Here is a 22032-nt window from a genome sequence, read left to right as displayed (position 1 = left end):
GTGTACCCCAATGACTATTATAGCACTTTACCACAGTTTATTATTGTTGCTTAACTGTCTCTTCCACCAGATTGTACTCTCCAGCATGGGACTGACTATCTTATTCACCAATGTATGCCTGGCACCTAGTAGAATATGGGGCACATACTTGGAGATTAATATGTGTGTGTGTGTGTGTGTGTGTGTGTGTGCATTAAATGATTAAATAAATGAATGAATGGTTAGGTGGCTGGCCCAAATACAAGAAGTTAAACATCTAAGAGCCACAAAGGGCCAATATACAGTACCTCAAGGGCCTCTACACCAAGCCATTTTCAACAGGGTAAGATAGGCACAGACAAAAAGCCTCAAGAGTTACCAGCAATTTCCAAGTTGACATTTCATTTTTGCCATCCCTTCTTTTTTCTAAACTGTCCTCAAGTGTCACTGAGACTGACTGATCTAAGACATGCACTGTGATGGTACAGCTAGGGAAAGTTGGTGACGGGTAGGTACACTGAGCAGCCAGCATAGCTGGGCTGCAGGGCCAGAGGGATGCTACAGGGCCAAGGGTACAGGCTGGGAGAGTTCAGAACACCTGACAGAACTTCAAGTCCAGGGCTGAGTGGAGGCACTGGAGAGTTGAGGGCACCAGGCCAGAGAAGGCAATAGGGTAAGTGAAACAGGGACAAGGGACACTAGGAGGAATGGGTGGAGGATACGGCACAGCACTGAGGCTCCTGCTAGAGGTATGACAGGGGTTGGGGGTGAAGGGGCAGAGGTGAGAATAGATAGTTGAGGGTTCTGGGTTATGTCCAGGGTAAGCGAACGCTTTCAGTAAGCTAGTAGGTGGGTGGACAGAAAGGCCTCCAAGAGCTCATCTCCAAGACATCTCTGTGTCTCAGCTGCTCATCTACCTCTGCAGAACATCCCTGCAGACCACTCACCCAACAATTCCATTGATTCATATCCTAAGGTAGCCAACTCCGGGTTGTGGCAGCCACAAAAAATATTTTCCCCATCTTCATTGTAGAGAGAAAAGTTCAAGCTTTGGATTCTAACTGATCTCATTTTAAATAAACCTCAGCTGTCTCTTCTACTAGCTGTAGGGCCCTGGACTTCAGTTTCCTTAGTTATACAATGGGGATGCTCACTTCCACAACTGTTGGAGGCAAGGTGAGATAATGCTGGTGAAGCAGCACACATGGTTCTAAGCACAGAGGACAGAGGACATGTTCAATAAATTGGCTTTCTTTCCCTTCCCCCTTACACTCTGCATGAAGCCCAGGAGGCCCCATTTTAAGTGTGAATGGGGGAGTGGAAATGGGGAGGAGGAAGATCTACATTGCTGACTCACTAGGGCAGAAGGCATGAATCAGGGCTGTGTAGGGTCCAGGGATGGAACAGGGATGCTCCTCCCCCCACCTTATCCTCCTCCTCCAAGTGCCTGGGGTCTTGGCTGGCAGTGGGTCCCATGTGGTCAGGGAAAACAGGCTCCTTTAGTACCTTTCTCACCACATTTGGAGAGGAGTGCTGGATGGTGCTGTCCACTGGGGGGACACCAAGAGGGGTTTCTTCCCCAGACGCCTGGGGCAAGGCAGCAGCAGTATTCTTGTCAAGAGAGAGAGCCCGCTTTGAGCCCTCGGATGCTGGGGGCTCATCTGTACCCTGGAGAAGAAAATAAGAACTTGGGTAGGTTTGACTGCAGAGAGTGTAGCAGCAGCAGCAGCAGCAGCAGCAGCAGCAGCAGCAGCAGTGGCAGCAAAGGCTAGTGCTCACCCTGCCCTGCCCATCGTCACCACCTACACATTGTGTACTGCTTAAATGTTTTCCAAAAAGAAAAATACTCTTATCCCAACTCTTCCAAAGACTATATGCTAATGTGAAAGTCTTAGGATGGAACCCAAACCAAGAATTCTGAGCTAATTTTGTGATATTCACTTTAGCAATCATAACCTAGTTTTGACTTACATTTTAGCTTGTGGCCCTCTACGAACCCTAGACCCTTCTCTGCCATCACACGGATTATTCTATATCTCCTCAAAAGAACTGGGCCTCAGGGGAAGACATTGAAGCATGATCTGAAGTTGTCAGTACTGAAGCATAAATGTGAGGCCTTAGATTCTATAATAAAGTAAAAATCTGTAAAGCTGCTTTGAAGATATAAATGTGATTACAGATTTAAAGGGGACACCACTACAGAAAAAGTGAGAGAAAGTTAGAGAGAAGAGGATAGAACAGGAGGTTCTGGGGGAAAAAAAAGAAAATCAAGAGCTAAGAACGAAGATGTGAAATGCAGCAAAGATCCCAGGGGTCCAAACTGCACCTCTTCAACTGTCTTTTAGCTGAGAAAAAAGAGGAGCAGCATCCAATATCCTCCTATGGAAAGAAGAAGACTTCTGTGGCGTTACAGAAATGTCAGCAGACCAGAATCCAAGTCTTAGCTCTACCTCTTGACGTTGTATGATATGTAGACAAACTGCTAGGCTTCTCTAACTCCCACTTACATACCTATAAAGCACAGATGGTAATGCCTACCAAACAACATTGTCGATAGGATAAATGATATGGTGCAAACAAAACATACCCAGCTTAGTAGAAGTAAAAAAGTTTAAGTCTATATCTGTGCAATATTATAAAAGTGCTGCCTGCCAGCATCTAACATGGACCCTCACTCTGCTCCTTAAGCTCAGCCCTTCCCCCTGTCTGGGATTCATAAGGTCCGGCAAGGGAGCTAGGCAGATGACAAGGTAAGAGACAGCCTCTCTTCTGCTCTGGCACTGGTAGGAGTTCAGCACAGCTCAGAAGGTACCATTGGTGGGCAGGGTCCCTACTGTCATCCAGGAAGACAGGGCTAAGCCAAGCTACTCTGGAGAGTACTGAGCCTAGATCTAAGTTGGGACCGGATACTACGCTCTCTGGAGCTTTTCTGAGGTGGGAGATTGAGTCCAGGGTAGTCTTGAAGTGTGAGGGCTGAGCTCAAGGCAGCCCTAAGGTGCAGAAACTGTATTCCTGTGCTGCCTTGTTTCAGTAAGCTAGTAGGTGGGTGGACAGAAAGGCCTCCAAGAGCTCATCTCCAAGACATCTCTGTGTCTCAGCTGCTCATCTACCTCTGCAGAACATCCCTGCAGACCACTCACCCAACAATTCCATTGATTCATATCCTAAGGTAGCCAGCTCTGGGTTGTGGCAGCCACATAAAATATTTTCCCCATCTTCACTGTAGAGAGAGGGCCACAAGCTAAAATGTGGGGAGGCTGTGTTCTGTGAGTGATCCTAGGATGGGCAGAATATGTATGCCAAGCCACCCTGATGCTTACCTGCAGGGTCTCCTCCTGGCTCTGGGACTGAACAGGTGCTGGCTGCCTCACGATGTAGTTGATCTGCCCCACAATGGTTTGCTGAAGATGCTGAGGAGATTTGGTCTGACTCAGTTGCAAGCTGGGCTGTTGAGCCTGGAGAAGAAGCTCCAAGTCCTTCTGCATTTCCTCCAGCTCAAACTTGTGATGCATTATGTCCACATTCTGAGAACAGGCAGGCCCAGGAGGGCTCTCGTGCTGACTAGAAGCCAGATGCTGGGATGGAGGTAGAGGTGGGTGTGGCTGCTGTGGGGGAGCGGGGAGGGGAGGTGGTGGAGGTGGTAGCTGCTGCTGTGGCTGCTGCTGAAAGTGACTGAGCTTCAGCTTCTGGTTGTGGCCAAACTGGACTTGGATAGAGGGTGTCTGTAAGGTGGGCTGGGCATGGGTTCCTTGCTGAACATCCTGTGGGGGGACAATGCACACGGGCTGGGAAGTCAGCTGCTGCCCCAGCCGCTGGGATGTGCTCTCCTGCTCCACAGGGGGCTGGGTTTCCAGCCAGGGCTGCAGCAGCTTTGGTGGATGAGGGCTGCAAGCCAGCTCTTTCTCTCTGGGCAGCAGGGCAGAGCACTGCAGAGACCCCAGCTGCTGGGGCACCATCTCAGAGGGCTGCCTAAAGTTGTGGGCTGGGTGCATGCTGGGTGGGGGGACCTGGCCTTTGAGGGAAGGCGAGACTGGGGAGCAGTGGGAGCAGCACACAGATGAGGAGCACACTGCTGGAGACTGGAACTTGTGAGAGGGGTGGCTAAGAGCCTCTTGCTGAGCCACTGGAGACTGGTGGCTTTGATAAAAGGGTGATGGCCCCTGTAAGCCTCCATAAGCAGGAGCATCTGCCCGGGACAGTTGTCCACCTTCAGTAGTTATGCAGCCTGAAAATGCAGAATAGAGAGTTTTTCAAGTTTTTCAAGTTGCTCCCACCTTGCTACTTCCTGCTCCTGGGACAAAAGAACCTCATTCGACAATCTCTGTACCAGGCACAGAGATTAGGAAATTCAACCCTTGATATCCTAGACTCAGTCTAGAATGCTGCCAGTAATAGCACCTGTATGGACCTGCTTTGGGGGCCTAGGATATTTGAGAAATTAGCTCAGTTTTTACCAGATGCTCAGCCCTGACTCTGTTTCTATCCCACTAGGGAAACCATAAGCTCTCTCAAATAGCACTTATTTTTTTTTTCAACTGAACAGCCCAATCAGACTCTGACAAAAAGAATCAACTTTGGGGTGGGGAGGAAGTATGCCAGAAAGTAGCAAAGGGTAGAAAGTCATGCCTGGGACCAATGAACAAGTTCCCAGATACAGGCGTGGGGAACTGTGTTGAGCAAGCAGGATGGAAGAGAGTGGGGAAGCTCTAATACCAGGTAATATGGTTTGGAGCTGTGTCCCCACCCAAATCTCGTGTTGAATTGTAATCCCCAGTTTTGGAAGTGGCGACTGGTAAGAGATGACTGGATCAAGAGATTAGAGTGGGGAAGCTCTAATACCAGGTAATATGGTTTGGAGCTGTGTCCCCACCCAAATCTCGTGTTGAATTGTAATCCCCAGTTTTGGAAGTGTCGACTGGTAAGAGATGACTGGATCATGGGGGCAGATCCCTCATGAATGGTTTAGTACCATCCCTTTAGTGCTGTTCTTGTGATAGAGTTCTCGTGAGATCTGATTGTTTAAAAGTGTGTAACACCTCCCCCCTTGCTCTGTTTCTTGCTGCTCTGTCCATGTGATGGGCATCTTCACCTTCCGCCATGACTGTAAGTTTCCTGAGGCCGCCCCAGAAGCCGAGCAGATTCCAGGATCATACTTCCTGTACATCCTGCAGAATCATGAGCCAATTAAACCTCTTTTCTTTATAAATTACCCAGTCTCAGGTATTTCTTCACAGTAATACAAGAATGGACTAATACACCAGGTCAGTGCCAGGTACCAGCACCACCCCCTGAGGTCTCTAGGTCCCTTGTGCACAAATAGATCTATGGCTAACTCAGTCTAATGACTCCTTCATCTCATTATTTTGATGAGGCTTACTTAGAGGAAGTCTGAGCTCCTTAAGGAAAATGTGTTTTATTCACCATTGGTTCTTTGGTACTCAGCCTGGGGCCTAAACAAGAGTAGGTGCCTATCAAAGGTCTGCTGAGTTAAATCAAAGGAAAGAGGGAAGAAAAGAAATAAACCTACATATCATTTGTCACTTTGCCAAGTTCAACAAATTTTCAATAAGATTAACAGCCTCAAATGAAGGCAGCAGCTGGCCATCAGTTTAACAAATTCATTAGGCTGTCAACACAGGCACAACTTCAAGCTGCCTACATTCTGCCTAAAGACTGAATGCCAGCAAATGTTTGCAGCAGGGAAGAAAAATGCACAAGGCCATGAATTATCTGCTTATATCTCAACTCAAAAGGATATGTCTGTGTAACACAAACATGCACACGCAATTTCACTGTTGCTGAGATACCCCTGCTTGTGCCCACACATGTATACCTTTGTGTGACCACAGAGACACACATTCATCTGTACTGCCATACAGCATTCTAGAGAGCAGGGTGACTGTCTTGTCTCCTTCTCAGCAATAAAACCAAGGTAACAGGACATTTACACAGAATGGTAAACTCAGATTTCAACTGGTCCTGATAAAAAGTCCTATATTGCCACTGTTATTTAAATTCCTCATTTTCTCCTCTTCCCCCTCAGAAAAAAAAAAAAGAAAAAAAGTTTGCTGAATGATTCCAAGACCACTGGCAGTCCCAGGGAGTGCTTTTTCTTAGGCATATGCTGACCTACCCAGTAAGGTAAGTAATTAGGTCAAAGCCCAAAGGGTGGGTAGGCCTGGGTGGGTGGGTCCAAGCTCACCAAGAGAAGCTAGCTGCTTGGTCCAGAAGTTAGGCTCCCAGGTGAATCTGATACTCCAAGGGGAGCCAGGATCTGTGTTACAACTTGTCTCCAGCAATCGCTGCATCTGAAACACAATCTGACAACAGCACCAAAGGTCATTTATTTGGGCATCTTGCACCTAAATGACAACTCCCCTTCCCTTACTCTTTGGACAAGCTGAAAGGATCAAAGTCATGGCTGTTTAACCTCCGGTCATCCTCCATATTCTCATTCTCTTGCACCTTAGCACCTGCCCATCCTCCCAGCTGATCCCTTTCCTCTTATCAAGACTTCTGGAACCTACAGTCTTTTTTTTTATTTTATTTTATTGAGACCGAGTCTCACTCTGTTGCCCAGGCTGGAGTGCAGTGGCACGATCTCAGCTCACTGCAAGCTTTGCCTCCCAGGTTCACTCCATTCTCCAGCCTCAGCCTCCTGAGTTGCTGGGACTACAGGCGCTCACCACTACACCCAGCTAATTTTTTGTATTTTGTTTAGTAGAGACGGGGTTTCACCGTGTTAGCCAGGATCGTCTCAATCTCCTGACCTCGTGATCGGCCTGCCTCAGCCTCCCAAAATGCTGGAATTACAGGTGTGAGCCATTGCACCCGGCCTGGAACCCCTACATTCTTATCTTTTCAGGCCTCAAGTGATTTGTCATTCTCACTCATGACATCGACTGGTGCTCCATTCATTCTACCATCACCTCAATTTAAGAGCCTAGTGGGGGCAGGCATTTTCTGAGCTCCCCATTGCTGTACTTCCATTTGCAGGTAAAACACTCTTCTGTCCTACACAATAGCCCTCTTCCTCTCCCATCACTTTCATCTATTTCTCATCACTAACTCTCCTATTTATCCAGGGCTTTGGCAAGTGTCCAACTTACCCTGCCATCCTCTGGTTAACTAATGTCCCAACTAACATCTTAGCCTCTTATTTCGTTGATCTCTTGCATGGCAACCACCTTGTTTCCAGTTTAGTCACCATACCTAGACCCTATTAATCATTTACAACCATTCTACCTATGAGACCTTTAAACTCCAACAACCCACTCTGGTCATAACAAGTTCATGCTCTTTCAGAGTATGTTCTTCAACCTCTCCAAGCCCTGCTCCTTCAGTCCACAGGACTCCCCAGCTTCCTGTCATTTACAGTAATGATATCACTAGTGTCCTAATTCCCTCCCCATCGCCAACTCCTACTCTTAGGTAATCCAGTCATACCAAAGCCATGTTACCTGGGGCCACTTCAGTGATTATTAATTTCAGCAGCACCCCTCAGCCCTTTCTCTTGTCACTTCTTGTCATCTTTCTCTTCCACTGCACTCAATGACCATTTAAAATCTTCACTTTGGTGCTACTTACCAATGTTTTAACCCTCTTATTATCACCTCCTATTTCACAGAGAAAAAAAAGACACCATAAAGGATAAATTACCCCAAACTCGTATCCCTTCTACCCTCAAACTTAACTACAGCATTGTCCCCTTCCTGTCCTCCCATCTCAGAAGGGACTGCCCTTGTGTTTAAGGTCAACCAGTTCACTCTATATCCTTCCTCCTGCTTTCTCAGTGTACTTACCCCACCACACACCCCTCCTCTCTATCTTCAACCTCTTCTACCACATACATGTGTGCAAATGTTTTCCAAGCTTAAAAAATGTTTCCCCCAACTCACTGTCTTCTCAGGCTATGTTTTTATTTTTCTTCTTTTCATTTCTGTCTCTACTTCCTCACCACCCATCCTCAGTCTCCTCATTCTAGCTTTTGACCCTTCTACTTTGCTGGAGCTTCTTTCAGAAGATAGCCTGATTCCCAGATCTCGAGGCTGCTCTTCACTATTCATCTTCTTTCACCCATGCAGCATTGCCAAACTGGTCACTTAAAATTGGAAACTGTTCGTTTCTGTGTACCACTCTGTTTTGCTTCCAACCTCTGACTAGTGCGTCTCACTCTCCTCCACTCATCATCTTCCTCTGTCTATGCTGAAAACGATGATATTCCCTGGGTTCCCAACTTTCTCTCTTCTTGCTCCACACACTCTTGCAAGGTGATACCACTGATTTCCTGGTGACTCCTACATCTCCTTCTCCAAAACCAACTTTTCTTCTGACTTCCACACCCATATATTAGAACAGCTTTTTAATGGTAGGTAGCTTGGAGTTGGTTTTGGATGCACTATAGGCACCTTAGACTCAAAGTATTCAAATATAAACTCCATCAACTTCTCTCAAAATTCTTGCTCCCTCTCCTGGGTGCTGCCGTCCTCTCAAGCCTAATACTTCAACCTTATCTCCAACTCCTTTTCTTTCAGACCCCCACGTAAACCCCAGTAACTTTCTATGAGATGCCTAGCACACTACTCATGTCCAGGGTAATGTCTGAACCAGTGACCTATGACAAAAAGCTACAGACTTTCCCAACTGAGCTACCATTGGGAGGGCAGGACCATTTCAGCACCTGTGTCCTCTTTGCACTATGGGATTTGGTGAAAGATGGTGTTTACTTACTAACCCAAAAGCAGTGATTGAATTTGAAGGATGGATGGAGCTGCTATTTTATTCCTCCTTCCATCCTAAAAAGAAAAGGCACTTCCAAGGACCACCTCATTGCCCCTGTGACAAAGGGGATGCTCTGATAAGCTTCAAGAACAGGCTGAGGAGTTGGGAGATTCCTCTTACCAGCTCTTTGCTGAAAAGAAAAGGGACACTGGTTTTGCTGCAGACAGCCCAGTTGATGAAATTCTGCACATGCTCAAACTGACGGTTGAGAACCATGATGCTCTGTAACTGCTGTTCCAGCTTCCGCTTTCTCTCATTAGTAATCCCCTGGGTACAGAGAGAAGACAGTTATTGGACTGTAATCCACCTGCTTGGGAAGTCTGGTGGCCTGTGTATGTCACTGATGGAATCAGATGAGACTACCCCTCTGAGAGGACAGTAGGGCAGAGTGTTGTCTTGGGATGCTGGCTGATAGAAAAGGGGAGGGGGAGTTGGTGGGAGATTTTATGGTGCACATATGGACTGGGTAATAAATGAAAGAGGAAATGAATAAATGTCTATATCTCTTGGACATAGATTAGCGAAGAAGGTAGTTTGTTTCATGACTTTCTCTTCCAAGATTATAACCCTGTGCAATTAAGGATGGAAGCTGCCTAAGAGACAGGGCATCAAAGATCAGCTTGACCTGATTTTCTAGCCCTTCATGAGCCACCCTCCCAAAATTAGGCTGACATTTTAAAATACAGGGAGCAGGAGAGAGCTATGGAAGCTGCATATCTGAATTACAGCCTAGGCTTCCCTCGGTCCTGGGACTAGCTTGATCTGTGGATGGTTTCTGAACCCATCCATCTGATCCATCTGTCTATACATACCTCTAATTCCTCTATTAGCCCATTGGCCTGTTTGTTCAGCTCATTCATCAGAACCATCTTGGCCATTTTGATCTGGTTTTCCACCTTCCTATGCTGATGCTTCACTTCAAAAATCCTGTAAACACAATGGGACAAGCCATCGTAAGCTTTCCTCATGGACTATATGAAGACTAAGAGACAGCAAACATAAGAAGCAACTTGGAGGCTGCCTACTGAGATCAGGGCCTAGCAGACACCAAATACAAAAAAAAAAGAGCCTTCCTCCACCACCCCACCTTTTGTACACCTGAGCCCCACTTGATCAAAGTTCAGTTTGGTTTTCTCTAGGTAAACCTCAAGTCTACACCCAGGTCAACCCAGTAGCCCCCAGTTGACACAGCACTAGAGGTAGGACCAAAAGAGAAAGTATGGGAATGATTTATTGTAATTTGTTGTCTTTAAAAGGAGGATGCTCCAATAAATGTCACCATGAGGTAAAAATACGCAAAAAGCAGACTAGTGGTTTCTGAGGGCTGGGAGGTGTTGGGGGAATGGAGAGTGACTAATAATATTTACACTATTGGCATAATAACATATTAGATAATAAACAATAATAAACATTATATAATTATATAATAAATAATAAACATATTATATAATATTTATTATAAACATATAATAATGTTTATATTAATGTGGCTTCTTTTTGGGGGGATGAAAATGTTTTAAAAGTAGACAGTAATTATGTATGGTTGCACAATTCTGTGAATATACTAAAGGCCACTGAATTATACATTTAAAAAGAATAATTTTATGATATGTACCTTATATCTCAGTAAAGCTATTTTTAAAAATTTAAAAAGCATGGGCTTTGAAGTCACCACAGACCCAGCGTCTAAACCCAGCACAGTCACTGGCTAGTTGTGTGATCTCAGATAAGTTACCTAACCTCTATGAACCTCAGTCTCCTCATCAGTAAAATGGAGATAATCCCTGACTGAAAGAATGGCAAGAACTGAATAAAATAATGCATACATGATACCCAATGCAGTGCCTGCCACATGAGGTGCTCTCAGCACCTACCACTTCCTCTTCCTATGTAAAATACCAATGATTTCATGTGATTTGTAGATGAATAGAGAACACACAGGGAAAGGGGTGATAAAGCGCAGATTGCCCCTGGTTTGTTCCACCCTCATAATAAGCAGCACACTCGTCCCTAGTGTCTGCTTGGTACCCTTGTTCTCAAGCACCGACTTCTGGCTAGTTCATAACATGTATGCTTTGACCCAGACTCACTCTGATCATCCTGACCTAGCTTGGTCTCAGTTACCAAGTGATGACTTAATGATCCCTCCTTGGCCCTGAGACCTCTAAGGCCAAGACATATGCCTTCTAGGACATATGCCCACATCTGCTTAACCACAGTTCCTCTTCACAGGCACTACATCTGATAGCCTGTTGTCGGAATCCTGGGTGTGCAGGAACACAGCATTTCCAGCACCGGCAAGGCACTAGCCTGTGCTACCTGTCCTCAATTTGCTTTGCAGATGTCTGTAGACTGGATTTCTTATGTGCCACCTGTGTAGTCACACTTTCCAGAAGCATCCTCTGGTTTTGCAAAACTTCTTCAACATGTCTGCACCTGGGGGATGAGGCAGAGAAAAAGCTGAGAAGGGCTGAGTCCTACTTTGAGCATGCCAACTAAGCGGGAATCTCCACAGGGGATTGTCTCAGCCAGACCCATGGAGGCTGTGATGACTTCTAGTGAAAGTCTAAGGCACCACAGGCTCTTGGCCCATTAGGCCTTTTCCAGGGAAGTACCACAACAGGAGCAGGGAAAAACTTCAGCCCAGGGGCTGTAGGTTGGCTTGGGCAGGGAGAAGATTTTGATGCATGGGGAGCCCCAGAGCTCTTGAAAGTAAGAAATCCAGAGCCCTCCCCAGCCCATTTCAGGCAATCTGTCAGCCCCACCTGTGTTCTTTGTGTTCCACCATCAGGCAGCTATGGCAAGTGAGCATATCACATGTCTCGCAGAATAGCTTGAGTACTTCCTGTGTGTGTAGAGGACAATACAAGGTGAAGTCTCCGGGACCACTATTCACTCCTGCCAGAGAAGACAGAGAAAGTGGGCTTCTCTTGCTCAGTTAGACAGACCTCTCAGTTTAAGATTTGCTGCACAGCCCTCCGCCTTCAGAGGACACTGCAGAAACACAGAGCTTGGGAGAAGTGGTACAAACAGGAGATGACTCTCCAGGGGCACAAGGAGGATTTTGGGCTTAGCTTGGCTGGATTTGCCCAGTTGTCCAGAAATAGCACACCATCAAGCCTGAGCATCCCACTACCTGCCACAGGCTGAGGAAGGCACTTGCTACTACTGCACATAGATCTCCTGCAAAATAATGAATCCTTCACAATTAACCTCAACCTGTTCATTAATCAGGATTCTGTTTTTAACAGAGCTGAAACCAGCTACCCAGCCTTGCCAGGCTCCAGGCTAGATCTCATGGATCATGAACTCTGGTTCCTGTGGATTTGACAGATGTAGAACCCCTTTCACAATTCAAGGGCCTTGAGAAAAGACTTTCAAGAAGAGTGTCATTTAAAACAGATGGTGGCTGGGCACAGTGGCTCACGCCTGTAATGCCAGCACTTTGGGAGGCCAAGGTGGGCGGATCACCTGAGGTCAGGGGTTCAAGACCAGGCTGGCCAACATGGCAAAACCCCATCTCTACTAAAAATACAAACATTAGCTGGGCGTGGTGGCGCATGCCTGTAATCCCAGCTACTCGGGAGGCTGAAGCAGGAGAATTACTTGAACCCAAGAAGTGGAGGTTGCAGTGAGCCGAGATCGTGCCACTGCACCCCAGCCTGGGTGACAGAATGAGACTCCATCTCAAAAAAAATAAAAATAAAATAAAACAGATGGTGCTGGATAGACAAACGAACAAGCCCTGATCAACACTAAGTTAATCAAGTAAATAAAATAGAAGGGTGGCATGATTGCTCTAGAGGTGAAAGGCAGGGAGCTCAGCTAGCTTCCACAATAATCCAACACCTTCCTCCCTATACCATTTCATCCACACTCATCCACCCCACCCCCCACAGGGAGGGACAGGAGTGAGTCACCCCTTTGACTCTGAAGGAGACTTCCTTTGGGAAAGGCTCTGAGACTGTCCCTACCTTCTCCCCCAGCAAGGAAACAAGATCGAAGAGCTATTCTCCAGGGATCTTAGGGTTCAGCCCTGCTTTAGGGCACAGGAGTGGGCGAGGAGAGGTGGAACTGGTACCTAGAGATCCCTTCTGGGCCCGAGGAAAGAACGGGCCCCCAGAGACAGGGCTGTGTCGGTGTTCCTCTGTGCAAGAGCTGCATAGCCAGCGATTGCAGTAGGTGCAGAGGATATGTGCTGCCCTCTTCTCCTTGCACTCGGAGCAGTTCTGGAAGCAGAGAGTTCTGGAGTTACTGACATGATCCTCATTTGGGTCTGCCTCCACAAGTGGCAAGTACTCTAAAGACAGGGGTCCTGCAGGCCTATTCCTCCACTATTTTGGAGTGTAGTCTGTTTTGCAGAGCTGTCTGGGAGTAACATGCCGGGGCTTGTGAAAGGAAGCATCCTTTGTGACCAAAAGAACAGTGGCTACGTCAGGCATGGTGGCTCACACCTGTAACCCCAGCACTTTGGGAGGCCAAGGCAGGAGGATTGCTTGAGCCCAGGAGTTTCAGACCAGCTTGGGCAACATAGTGAGACCCCATCTCTACAAAAAGTACAAAAATTAGCCAGGAGTGGTGGCACATGCCTGTAGTCCCAGCTACTAGGGAGACTGAGGTGGGAAGATCGCTTGAGCTCAGGAGGTCAAGACTGCAGTGAGCCAAGATCATACCACTACACTCCAGCCTGGGCAACAGAGGAAGACCCTGCCTCAGAAAAGGAGGAGAAGGAAGAAGGAGAAGGAGAAGGAAGAAGGAAAAGGAGCAGGAGGAGGAGGAAGAGTAGGAGGAGGAAGAGGAGGAAGAGTAGGAGGAGGGGAAGGAGGAGAAAGAAGAGGAGGAAGGAAAGGAGGGAAGGAAGGAGGGAGGGAGGGAGGAGGAGGAGCAGCAGCAGCAGCTGTCTCAGGGGCTGTTCACACAAGTCCTGTGCTGAAGCTAAGGATACCTAGATGCATAAGCCAAGGATCTGACCTCACGCTATCCATAGCACACAGGATGGTACGCATTAACTGAGTAATGCTGTAATAAAAAGGATGCAACATATGCAAAGGAAGCAAAGGAAGCCTTCCAGGAACTCAGTCTAGGAGTGGCTAGGAAAAGTTTTACAAAAAGGAAACATTAGAGCTGGATACTGAATGACAAGTAGGTTCACCAGGCAGACAAGGGAGGAAAATTTAGAGGGCAAGCACTGGCAAAAGCAGGAAATTCAGAGAGGAGTGCTTCAGAGAGTGCTTCAGAGAGGAGAAGGCCCACATATGGGATTACACAGCAAGATGGTCAAATGCAGCCAAGAAAGGGCAAGTACAGACCAGCGTTCAGACTTGCGCTACCACACCTGGGTTCTGCCTGATCTGAGGGTATCTAGGCCTCTCCCAGTCCAAATGTTCATTCATTTGGTAAGCAAATATCTTGCCAGGGCCTATATAAAACATCAAGAGAAGGGGAGATTTGGAAAAGTTGGCCTATCTGTGCCTGAATCACAGAGGCCACCAAACTGATGTGAATTCTGAAAGTTTTACTAATTAAACTATGAATTCCTTGAAGGTAGAGTATATGGGTCTATCTCCCTAATATCCAGCACAGGGCCTGGCACATGTGAGACATTCAACACAAATCAGTCACAGGAACAAGTAAGTAAATTAGTAAATTAGCAATTTACTAATTTAGATGACAAGGATACCCTAGTGGAAAGAGGAACAGAAGGGCTGCCAGCCAGTAAGTGATAAAAAATTTAAGAAATTCAGGAAAAAGGCGATAGTTGGTAAATACAGGCAAGATTAATAAACCCATTTAATCTAGGCTGGTATATGAATTTCAACTCAGGATAATAAAAAAATAAAACAAAAGCCCAGTACTGGTATTTTTCAGTAAGAGCTGTAAGAGAGAAAAAAAAATTATATATACAGTAAGCAACTCTTAATATACCTTAACTTACACTCACCTTCTGCTAAAGGGATTGATACTAAAAAAAGTCAGTAATTTTCACTTAATAGAAACCCCCTCATTGTTTTCCCCAACTCATGCATTTTTATTTTCTTCTAGATGGATGGATGGATGATTAGTAAAACTGAAAGAGAAGTAACAAATCATATAGAGTGATAGATAGACAGACTTATGGACAGGGGCCTCACAGATTTCAGAAACAGATCAGCTGCTTCTTTCCTTGCCCTGACTTACCCTGGCCATCTTGGGTTGCTCAGTAGGAACACACTGCAGAAAAAAATGTTCAGTTACATCCCTGGTAAGATATACTTGTTCACACCCAGGACAGAAGATGAGCTCTGTGCAAGAAAGAAAGATAGCAGAGTCAGAGCAACATGGCTGATTATACCTAAGGCCTGGACATGGGGCTTTCTAATACACAACACCAAGATACGTGGCAATACCCATGTCTGCCAAAATGAACTACATTTGATGCCATAGCCTGCATTTTCTATGTGGGTACCCTGAACATCACCATCCCATTGGGGCCTTCCCTACAGACCAACTGGTCTCCTCACATTCTTGTCTTTACCTGGTCCTACCTTCCTCCCCACCCCATAAGCCATGCTACTACAGGCCCAGCCCTGCTTTGGTTCTGACAATCAGGTGCCTTCTTGCTGCTCCCATTCCTCATTCCACATCCCTGAGAGCACAGCTCCCATCACTAGCCAAGATCCAGGGAGTCAGTTTAGTTAGAGGCACAGCTCCAGGTCATTACAGTTACCACATAGCAGGATGATTTGGAAGATCTCAAAGCTACAGCTTCCAGAAGGCTTTAGTCAGAGAAAGGCAAGCCCTCTCTGCCTGCTCATCTAGGAGGTATTTTTCTCTTGACAGCATATACCAGTCAGTCTGCCTCTGAGGCTCAGAGGTCTTTTGGAGGGCTCTCTCCCCATAGTCCATGTTGGATGCAACATATATATGTATATTTTACCTATGAACAGCTTGACCTACAATCTCTCCCCAGAGAAATATATCCATCTCTAACACATTCTTCAGCATAGTGGGCTTCTGGACCATAAACGCAGCAAAAGACTCCCACCCTGGAGACCACAGTGATTCTGCTGGCCCACCCCAAGAGCAGTCAACCTACTGAGAACAATAAAATGAGCCTCTGGAGTAAGGCAAGGTACCTGTGTCCAGGGATGAGGGTGATCTGGAAAGGGGTTGGCTATGGCAGTGAATGCAGCAGTCCCGCTACAATCTCCTCTGTCTCATCTCTTCAAAATATGGAAGATGGATATAATGGCAGCTGCTCCAGACTTATAGTCAGACAAATGTAAGCCCAAATACCAGGTTTACCAGCCAATGACCTTGGGCAAAACAATCTCACTTAATTGCTCTGTGCCCCACTTTCTTCATATGTAAAATAGGCAAAATAAGAGTTGCTGTGCAGATTAAATTAGATAAAACTTCAGAAATCACATGGTCCTCCATGAATGTTGACTTTGGAGTCAAAAGATTCCTCATATCCTATTCACAGTAATGCAATAAACTCAATTATCAACTCTCTGGTGATGAAAGTTAGTTTGACTGGTAGATTCAAAAAATGGCCACAAATTCTTCCCTTCCCTGCATCCATACCCTTGAAATCCTACCATCAAAAGGTAAGACTCTCCATGAGCTTCAAGTCAGTGATGAGTTTTTAATTTTTAAAAGAGGTAGGACCCTTCACCCTTTGAATCTAAGCTCACCTTGTGACTTTCTTTGGCCAACAGAATGCAGCAAAAGTGACAAGTTCTCCAAGCCTAGGCCTCAGTGGCCTTATATAATTCTGCTCTTGTTCTTAGAACTCTAAGACTGCCATGTGAAAAATCTAACCTGGCATTGAGATTGCTGGAAGATGAGAGAGCATGCAGAGAGAGATCTCAGTTGTCTCAGGCATCCCACCTGAGGCCATCATAGACTAGCGAGCCCCAGCTAACACACTAGCTGAACGCAGACGCAAGAGTGAACACAGTCATAATTATTTAAGCCCAGGCCAAACCAGAAGAATTACCCAGAGAATCCCAGCCCAAACAGCCAAACTGTAGAATCATAAACTAAATAAAGTTTAGTTATTTTAACTACCAAGTTTAGAGGTGGCTTGTTATGCAGTAAAAGCTAATTGATACATCCCGGGAAAATCAAAATCCACAAAATCATGAAAAATAATAGTTTAATACTCCCTCACCCCACCAAAAAAAAAAAAAAAAAGGAAGAAAGAAAAACTTTCTGAGTCTTTGCAGAGCCATGAGTGTTAATGACAGGATTGCATCTGGAATGTCCTGCATATTCTCCCGCCTGTCAAGAACAAAGGCCAGAGGTGGAGAAGGATGCTCTCCACAGGTGACATCATCCAGGGGAATAAGGCTACTGTCCCTCCCTTCCACTTGGTTCACTCTGGGGAGGCCTCCTCCTCTACGCCCAGGACAGAAATGCTGCTCTAATCATTGAAAACAACATCCACAAGACTTCCCTGGTACCAGATGCCCAAACATCAGTCACTGTAACATGGCCTCATGAGCAGAATGAAAAAAGAGAAAGAACTTAATAGGTCAAAGAAGGCCTCATCACACATCCTCTGCTCCCTTGGCCTTAAAGCCAAAGTCCTCAGCTTGGCATTCAATGCCCTTTGCAAATTAACCTTACCTCTCTCTAATCTCATCTTTAGCTTTGCCTGCCATACACCCTGTGTTTTTGCCATGCCCAATATCTCTGCTATTTCTTGAATACACCAAACTTTTGCCTGACTCTGTGTCTGTGAAAAATGCTGTTTCCTCTTCCTGAAATACTCTTTCTTGCCCCTCTCCTTTTCAGATAAACTCCTATTCATCTTTTCATACCTGTTCAAATGTTCCACCTTTGAGAAGCAGGGTTAATTTCCCCCAGGATTAGTTAATTAGTCCCTCTTCTGGGTTCCCACAGCACCCTGAACATCCTTCTAGTACAACAAATATCACATTGCCTTTCAAATACCTGTTCATATGTCTGTATACAAAAATAAACCACAGTTGGTATTAAAGGATATTACCTGGTTTTTAGCAGATTGAATTATAGAGTAAGTCCTCACTTAACATCACTGATAGGTTCTTGGAAACGTCAACTTTAAGCATGATGACGTAAAATGAAACTGTTTTTTTTTTTTCATCAATGTTATAACAAAAGGATGTTTACTTAAGGACCTGCTGTACATTGTTTTGCTTAAAATCACAGTTTCTAAGAATCTAGTCGATGATGGTAAATGAGGACTGCATTTCCTTTTTTTTTTTTTTTTTTTTTTTCTTTTTTCTTTTTTCTTTTTTTTTTTTTTTTTTTTTTTTTTTTTTCTTTTTTTTTGAGATGGAGTTTCGCTCTGTCACCCAGGGTGGACTGCAGTGGCACAATCTCGGCTCACTGCAACCTCTGCCTCCTGGGTTCAAGCAATTATCTTACTTTGTACACCATTAAAATGAGGGGAATAGGAATGTAGGGAAGTACAAATTATCCAACCCATTTACTCTGCCTACAGCAGCCAGGCGTTTTTTTCTCCTGGAAGCCAGACCCGGTGGCTCACACCTATAATCCCAACACTTTGGGATGCCAAGACAGGAGGATCATCTGAGGTCAGGAGTTTGAGACCAGCTTGGCCAATATAGCAAAACCCAGTCTCTACTAAAAACACAAAAATTAGCCAGGCGTGGTGGGGAGCACCCTGTAATCCCAGCCTCGGGAGGCCAAGGCAGGACAATTGCTTGAAGCTAGGAGGCGGAGCTTGCAGTGAGCCGTGATTGCACCACTGCACTCCAGCCTGGGTGACAGAGTGAGACTCTGCCTCAAAAAAAAAAAAAAAAATTAAAAATTAAAAAAGAAATTAAAGAAAAAGAAATATTATCCTGGGCAAGATGGGAAGGAACAGAGAGCCAAATAGCACCCTGGCTATCATCCTTGTCAGAAAGTCAGGGAACAAGCTTGTAGTTGAAAGAAAGCCTGGATTTAAGAGATTAGCCCTCCAAGAGGGGCTGTGCAGCAAAGAACAGAGATGGAGAATCATGACAGTGGTGCAGGCACTGTCCCAGGGAGGCTGCGGGCCCCAGAGTGGACCCAAAGGACATGCGCTCTCTTTGTGTCACAACACCTTTGTCCAGAAATTCTTCTCTTCCCTCAGAAGGTCCCTAACCCCATCAAGCTGTGTCAACCTTGACTTTTTATTTTTTTTAAAGAGATTCTCCATCTTTCAATGAAGATATCAAAGTAAAGTTTTACTTTAGACAATTGGCATATATCAACTCTTAGAGCTGTGTATAACCAAACACCTACTTAACAATATTTAATATTAATTTAGTTATAAATACATATTTAAATCACATTGTACATAAAATATTATTTAGATATCATGCTTTTTTCCTTTTTATTTGGTTAATTATTATTCAAACGACAGCCCTACTCTTGTATTTCACATACAAGAACACTGATTCTGAGAAATATAGAGACAGGGCCCCAAGTCCACATGATTATCCCCTATGAGATGTGGGGCTTCTGTCTCCAGAATCAGGAAGTCACAGACACCAGAGGTGCTCCTGAGAACTTAGGAGCCTAGGAGAGCAGCTCTGAAAGTGGAGGACATTTAGTCCATCTGTCACAAGTACAAACACTTCTGGTCCTTGAGAGGTGTGGGACACATTTTCATCTGTACACCACCACTCTCTGAACCAGGCACTTTACATGTGTAAAAAATTCCCCAGGTGAAAACAATGTACAACCAAGTTTGAGACACAGCACCTACGAGAGAGCACCCCCTTCCCCTGTGGCTGAGCCTGATAGCTGTCTCCTATATCATGCAACTGAGAAAGGCATGCTCACCCAGCTGCACCCATTAACTTGTCATTTACCTAATGTAAATGACGAGTTTTAATAATAGGTACAGCACACCAACATGGCACATGTATACATATGTAACAAACCTGCACGGTACCCTAGAACTTAAAGTATAATAATAATAATAATAAAAAGAGACTAAGAAGTTAAGAAAGACTCTGAATTCAGCTGTGATGTAGTTCCCCTCTGGCAGAGAATAGGGCAGATTCCCAACAGACAGGTAGTGACCTGATACTCCTGTACCTGGGGATTGGCACCGAGTTGGGAGCCAGACTCCCAGCTCAACTGCAGGACCCATAAGCAGACCTAGAGTGCAGCCTGAGGTTTGGCACTACAAGGACTGCTGCTGGGACCTAGAACATGCACTGAGCGTATATATCAACTCTTAGAGCTGTGTATAACCAAACATCTACTTAACAATATTTAATATTAATTTAGTTATAAATACATATTTAAATCACATTGTACATAAAATATTATTTAGATATCATGCTTTTTTCCATTTTATTTGGTTAATTATTATTCAAACGACAGCCCTACTCTTGTATTTCACATACAAGAACACTGATTCTGAGAAATATAGAGACAGGGCCCCAAGTCCACATGATTATCCCCCATGAGATGTGGGGCTTCTGTCTCCAGAATCAGGAAGTCACAGACACCAGAGGTGCTCCTTAGTGAGGCAGCAAGGAAGTTGGGCCCACACTGGGTAGTCTACCTTTCAGACATGAACAGCAGGGCCAAGGCAACATGGACACCAGGGAGGTAGAGGAGGAGAGAAATCCCAAAGAGGTCTCAGAAAGCTGGTATCAGGTCAGCTTAGGTCACCAAGCGAGAACACATACGTCACACAAGCCTGAGACCAATGCTAAGCAATCCTCTGAGCGTTAGGAAGCCCTTCATTCCACAGCTCTTGCCCAGGGCTCCAGGCAACTAGAAGCTGGGGTCCAAGCTCTGATCCCAACAGAGCAATAGCATCCACTGGAGGAGCCTGATGCTCCTCTGCTAGTTCCAACCTGTAGACCCAAAGCTGGACAGAGCTTCACTGTTCATCCAGGCAATTGCCCACCACACAGATGATGACATGGAGGCCCAAAGACAGGGAGGAGCTTAGCTAAAATCACATGGCCCTTGTATAACATAGGTGATACTGTGAACCACTAAGCAGTCCCTAATTACCTCTGTAGCCACAGGTAAGATTCTCTACCTCCCTATGCCTCTGTCAGACGCTAAGCAATGAGAAAAAACACTCTAGTTGTATCCTCTGGCAGGCTGGACATCCTCACTAACAGTTCTGCCCTCCCACCCCTGGGCAGCCCCAGTCTACTTAGCACCAGCTAAGGCCCCCACCACACAGCCCCTGAAGGCGTCCTCCAACCCACCACTCAGAGCAGCACCACCTTCAAGAAACATGTTGCACCCCATCCCCAAATACCCAGTCCCTGCTAGAAAGACAAATTTTTATCCAAGTTACCCCTAAAGTGACTGCTGCTTCTGCCCCAGCTGCCAGCAGGCTTACCGGTGGCCCTGATGCCGTGATTAGAGCAACACCTGGGATAGAAGTCAGAGGAGCGACAGGTGAGACCACCACAGGTCCAGAGGATGGTGCTTACCAAGCGCCCAGGAACACCCACCCTGCATGCTGTAGCCAGCCGGGCTGCAAGGCCTAAGCCTCCGGGAATGGATACTGGATAGGGTAAAGGGAGCAGCCTGGATCCTCTCCTTTCTCTGACGCATCCTCAGCCGGGGCTGCATTTCTCTAGCTCACCTGAGATACTCCTGCAGGAAAGAGCTTGGTTGACTCCTCCTGTTTCTGTTTATCTTGAAGGCTCTGCAGCAATTTTCCCAAACTGAACAGCAAGAGGGAGACCTCAAAGAGGCGACTCTTTTCCTAGCTGCATCTCCTTCCTAATCCTCTGGGTGCCTTGGAACAGAAGCTCAGAAGGAAGAAAACGACATTTTCAACTTTCAGGAACTAGCTCTGTCGCTCTCTGCACAGCTCGGGAGACAGCACTCTCAGCCTTTTAGGACTCCATCCAAAAATCCTTCAGCCCTCCATGTTCCCCAAAATGACAGTGCTCATGTGTGGCTGGAACCTGCCCCGATCCGGCAGCTCATTTAAATAGAGCTCATCACAACAACAGTGTTGGTGGAGAAGTGAGTAGCTGCAGGGCCCTGGGGACCCCCTGTTTATACGTAGGAAGAATGATGCAATCTGGGTATCAAAATAGCAATCCAGAATGGAATAACAGGCTCACGCAGCAGCGGTGCCTGCACAGCCAGAGCTCAAGTTGACACACTCTGTCAGCCCCACACTGCTGCAGCACGCAGATGCCAGGCACACACTCTCACCGCATCATTTTAAAAAACAGCAGGAGCCCAAGATATCCCTCCATGCCCCCGGCACTGAAGGAGGGTGTGGGGGGGCCTTCAACAGACATTGAAATCTGTCTC

General features: G+C 45.9%; 2 protein-coding genes across 10 annotated transcripts in view; one reads left to right on the top strand and one right to left on the bottom strand.

The window, feature by feature from the left end:
- The window catches only part of RPL27A (ribosomal protein L27a), a 1008958-nt gene that overhangs the window by 959624 nt on the left and 27302 nt on the right, over nucleotides 1–22032 (top strand). The window lies entirely within an intron of this gene.
- The window catches only part of TRIM66 (tripartite motif containing 66), a 47182-nt gene that overhangs the window by 25113 nt on the left and 37 nt on the right, over nucleotides 1–22032 (bottom strand). For 2 of the 4 annotated variants that reach the window (XM_050756078.1, XM_050756079.1), the window contains exons 1-10: nucleotides 21347–22032; nucleotides 14938–15041; nucleotides 12842–12989; nucleotides 11526–11658; nucleotides 11080–11196; nucleotides 9573–9687; nucleotides 8881–9027; nucleotides 6182–6299; nucleotides 3300–4204; nucleotides 1486–1647 (exon numbers count right to left, since the gene is read on the bottom strand). In XM_050756078.1, coding sequence (XP_050612035.1) covers nucleotides 1486–1647; nucleotides 3300–4204; nucleotides 6182–6299; nucleotides 8881–9027; nucleotides 9573–9687; nucleotides 11080–11196; nucleotides 11526–11658; nucleotides 12842–12989; nucleotides 14938–14946 — 1854 coding nt within the window. In that variant the 5' untranslated portion in view covers nucleotides 14947–15041; nucleotides 21347–22032. The remainder of the gene's footprint in view (nucleotides 1–1485; nucleotides 1648–3299; nucleotides 4205–6181; nucleotides 6300–8880; nucleotides 9028–9572; nucleotides 9688–11079; nucleotides 11197–11525; nucleotides 11659–12841; nucleotides 12990–14937; nucleotides 15042–21346) is intronic. The other 2 variants (XM_050756080.1, XM_050756081.1) reach the window with 1 other exon arrangement.

This window comes from Macaca thibetana, chromosome 14 (genome assembly GCF_024542745.1).
Source record: "Macaca thibetana thibetana isolate TM-01 chromosome 14, ASM2454274v1, whole genome shotgun sequence".
Taxonomy (NCBI): domain Eukaryota; kingdom Metazoa; phylum Chordata; class Mammalia; order Primates; family Cercopithecidae; genus Macaca; species Macaca thibetana.
The sequence above is the reverse complement of the archived record's forward strand: the minus strand, read 5'-3'. Positions and strand labels throughout refer to the sequence as shown.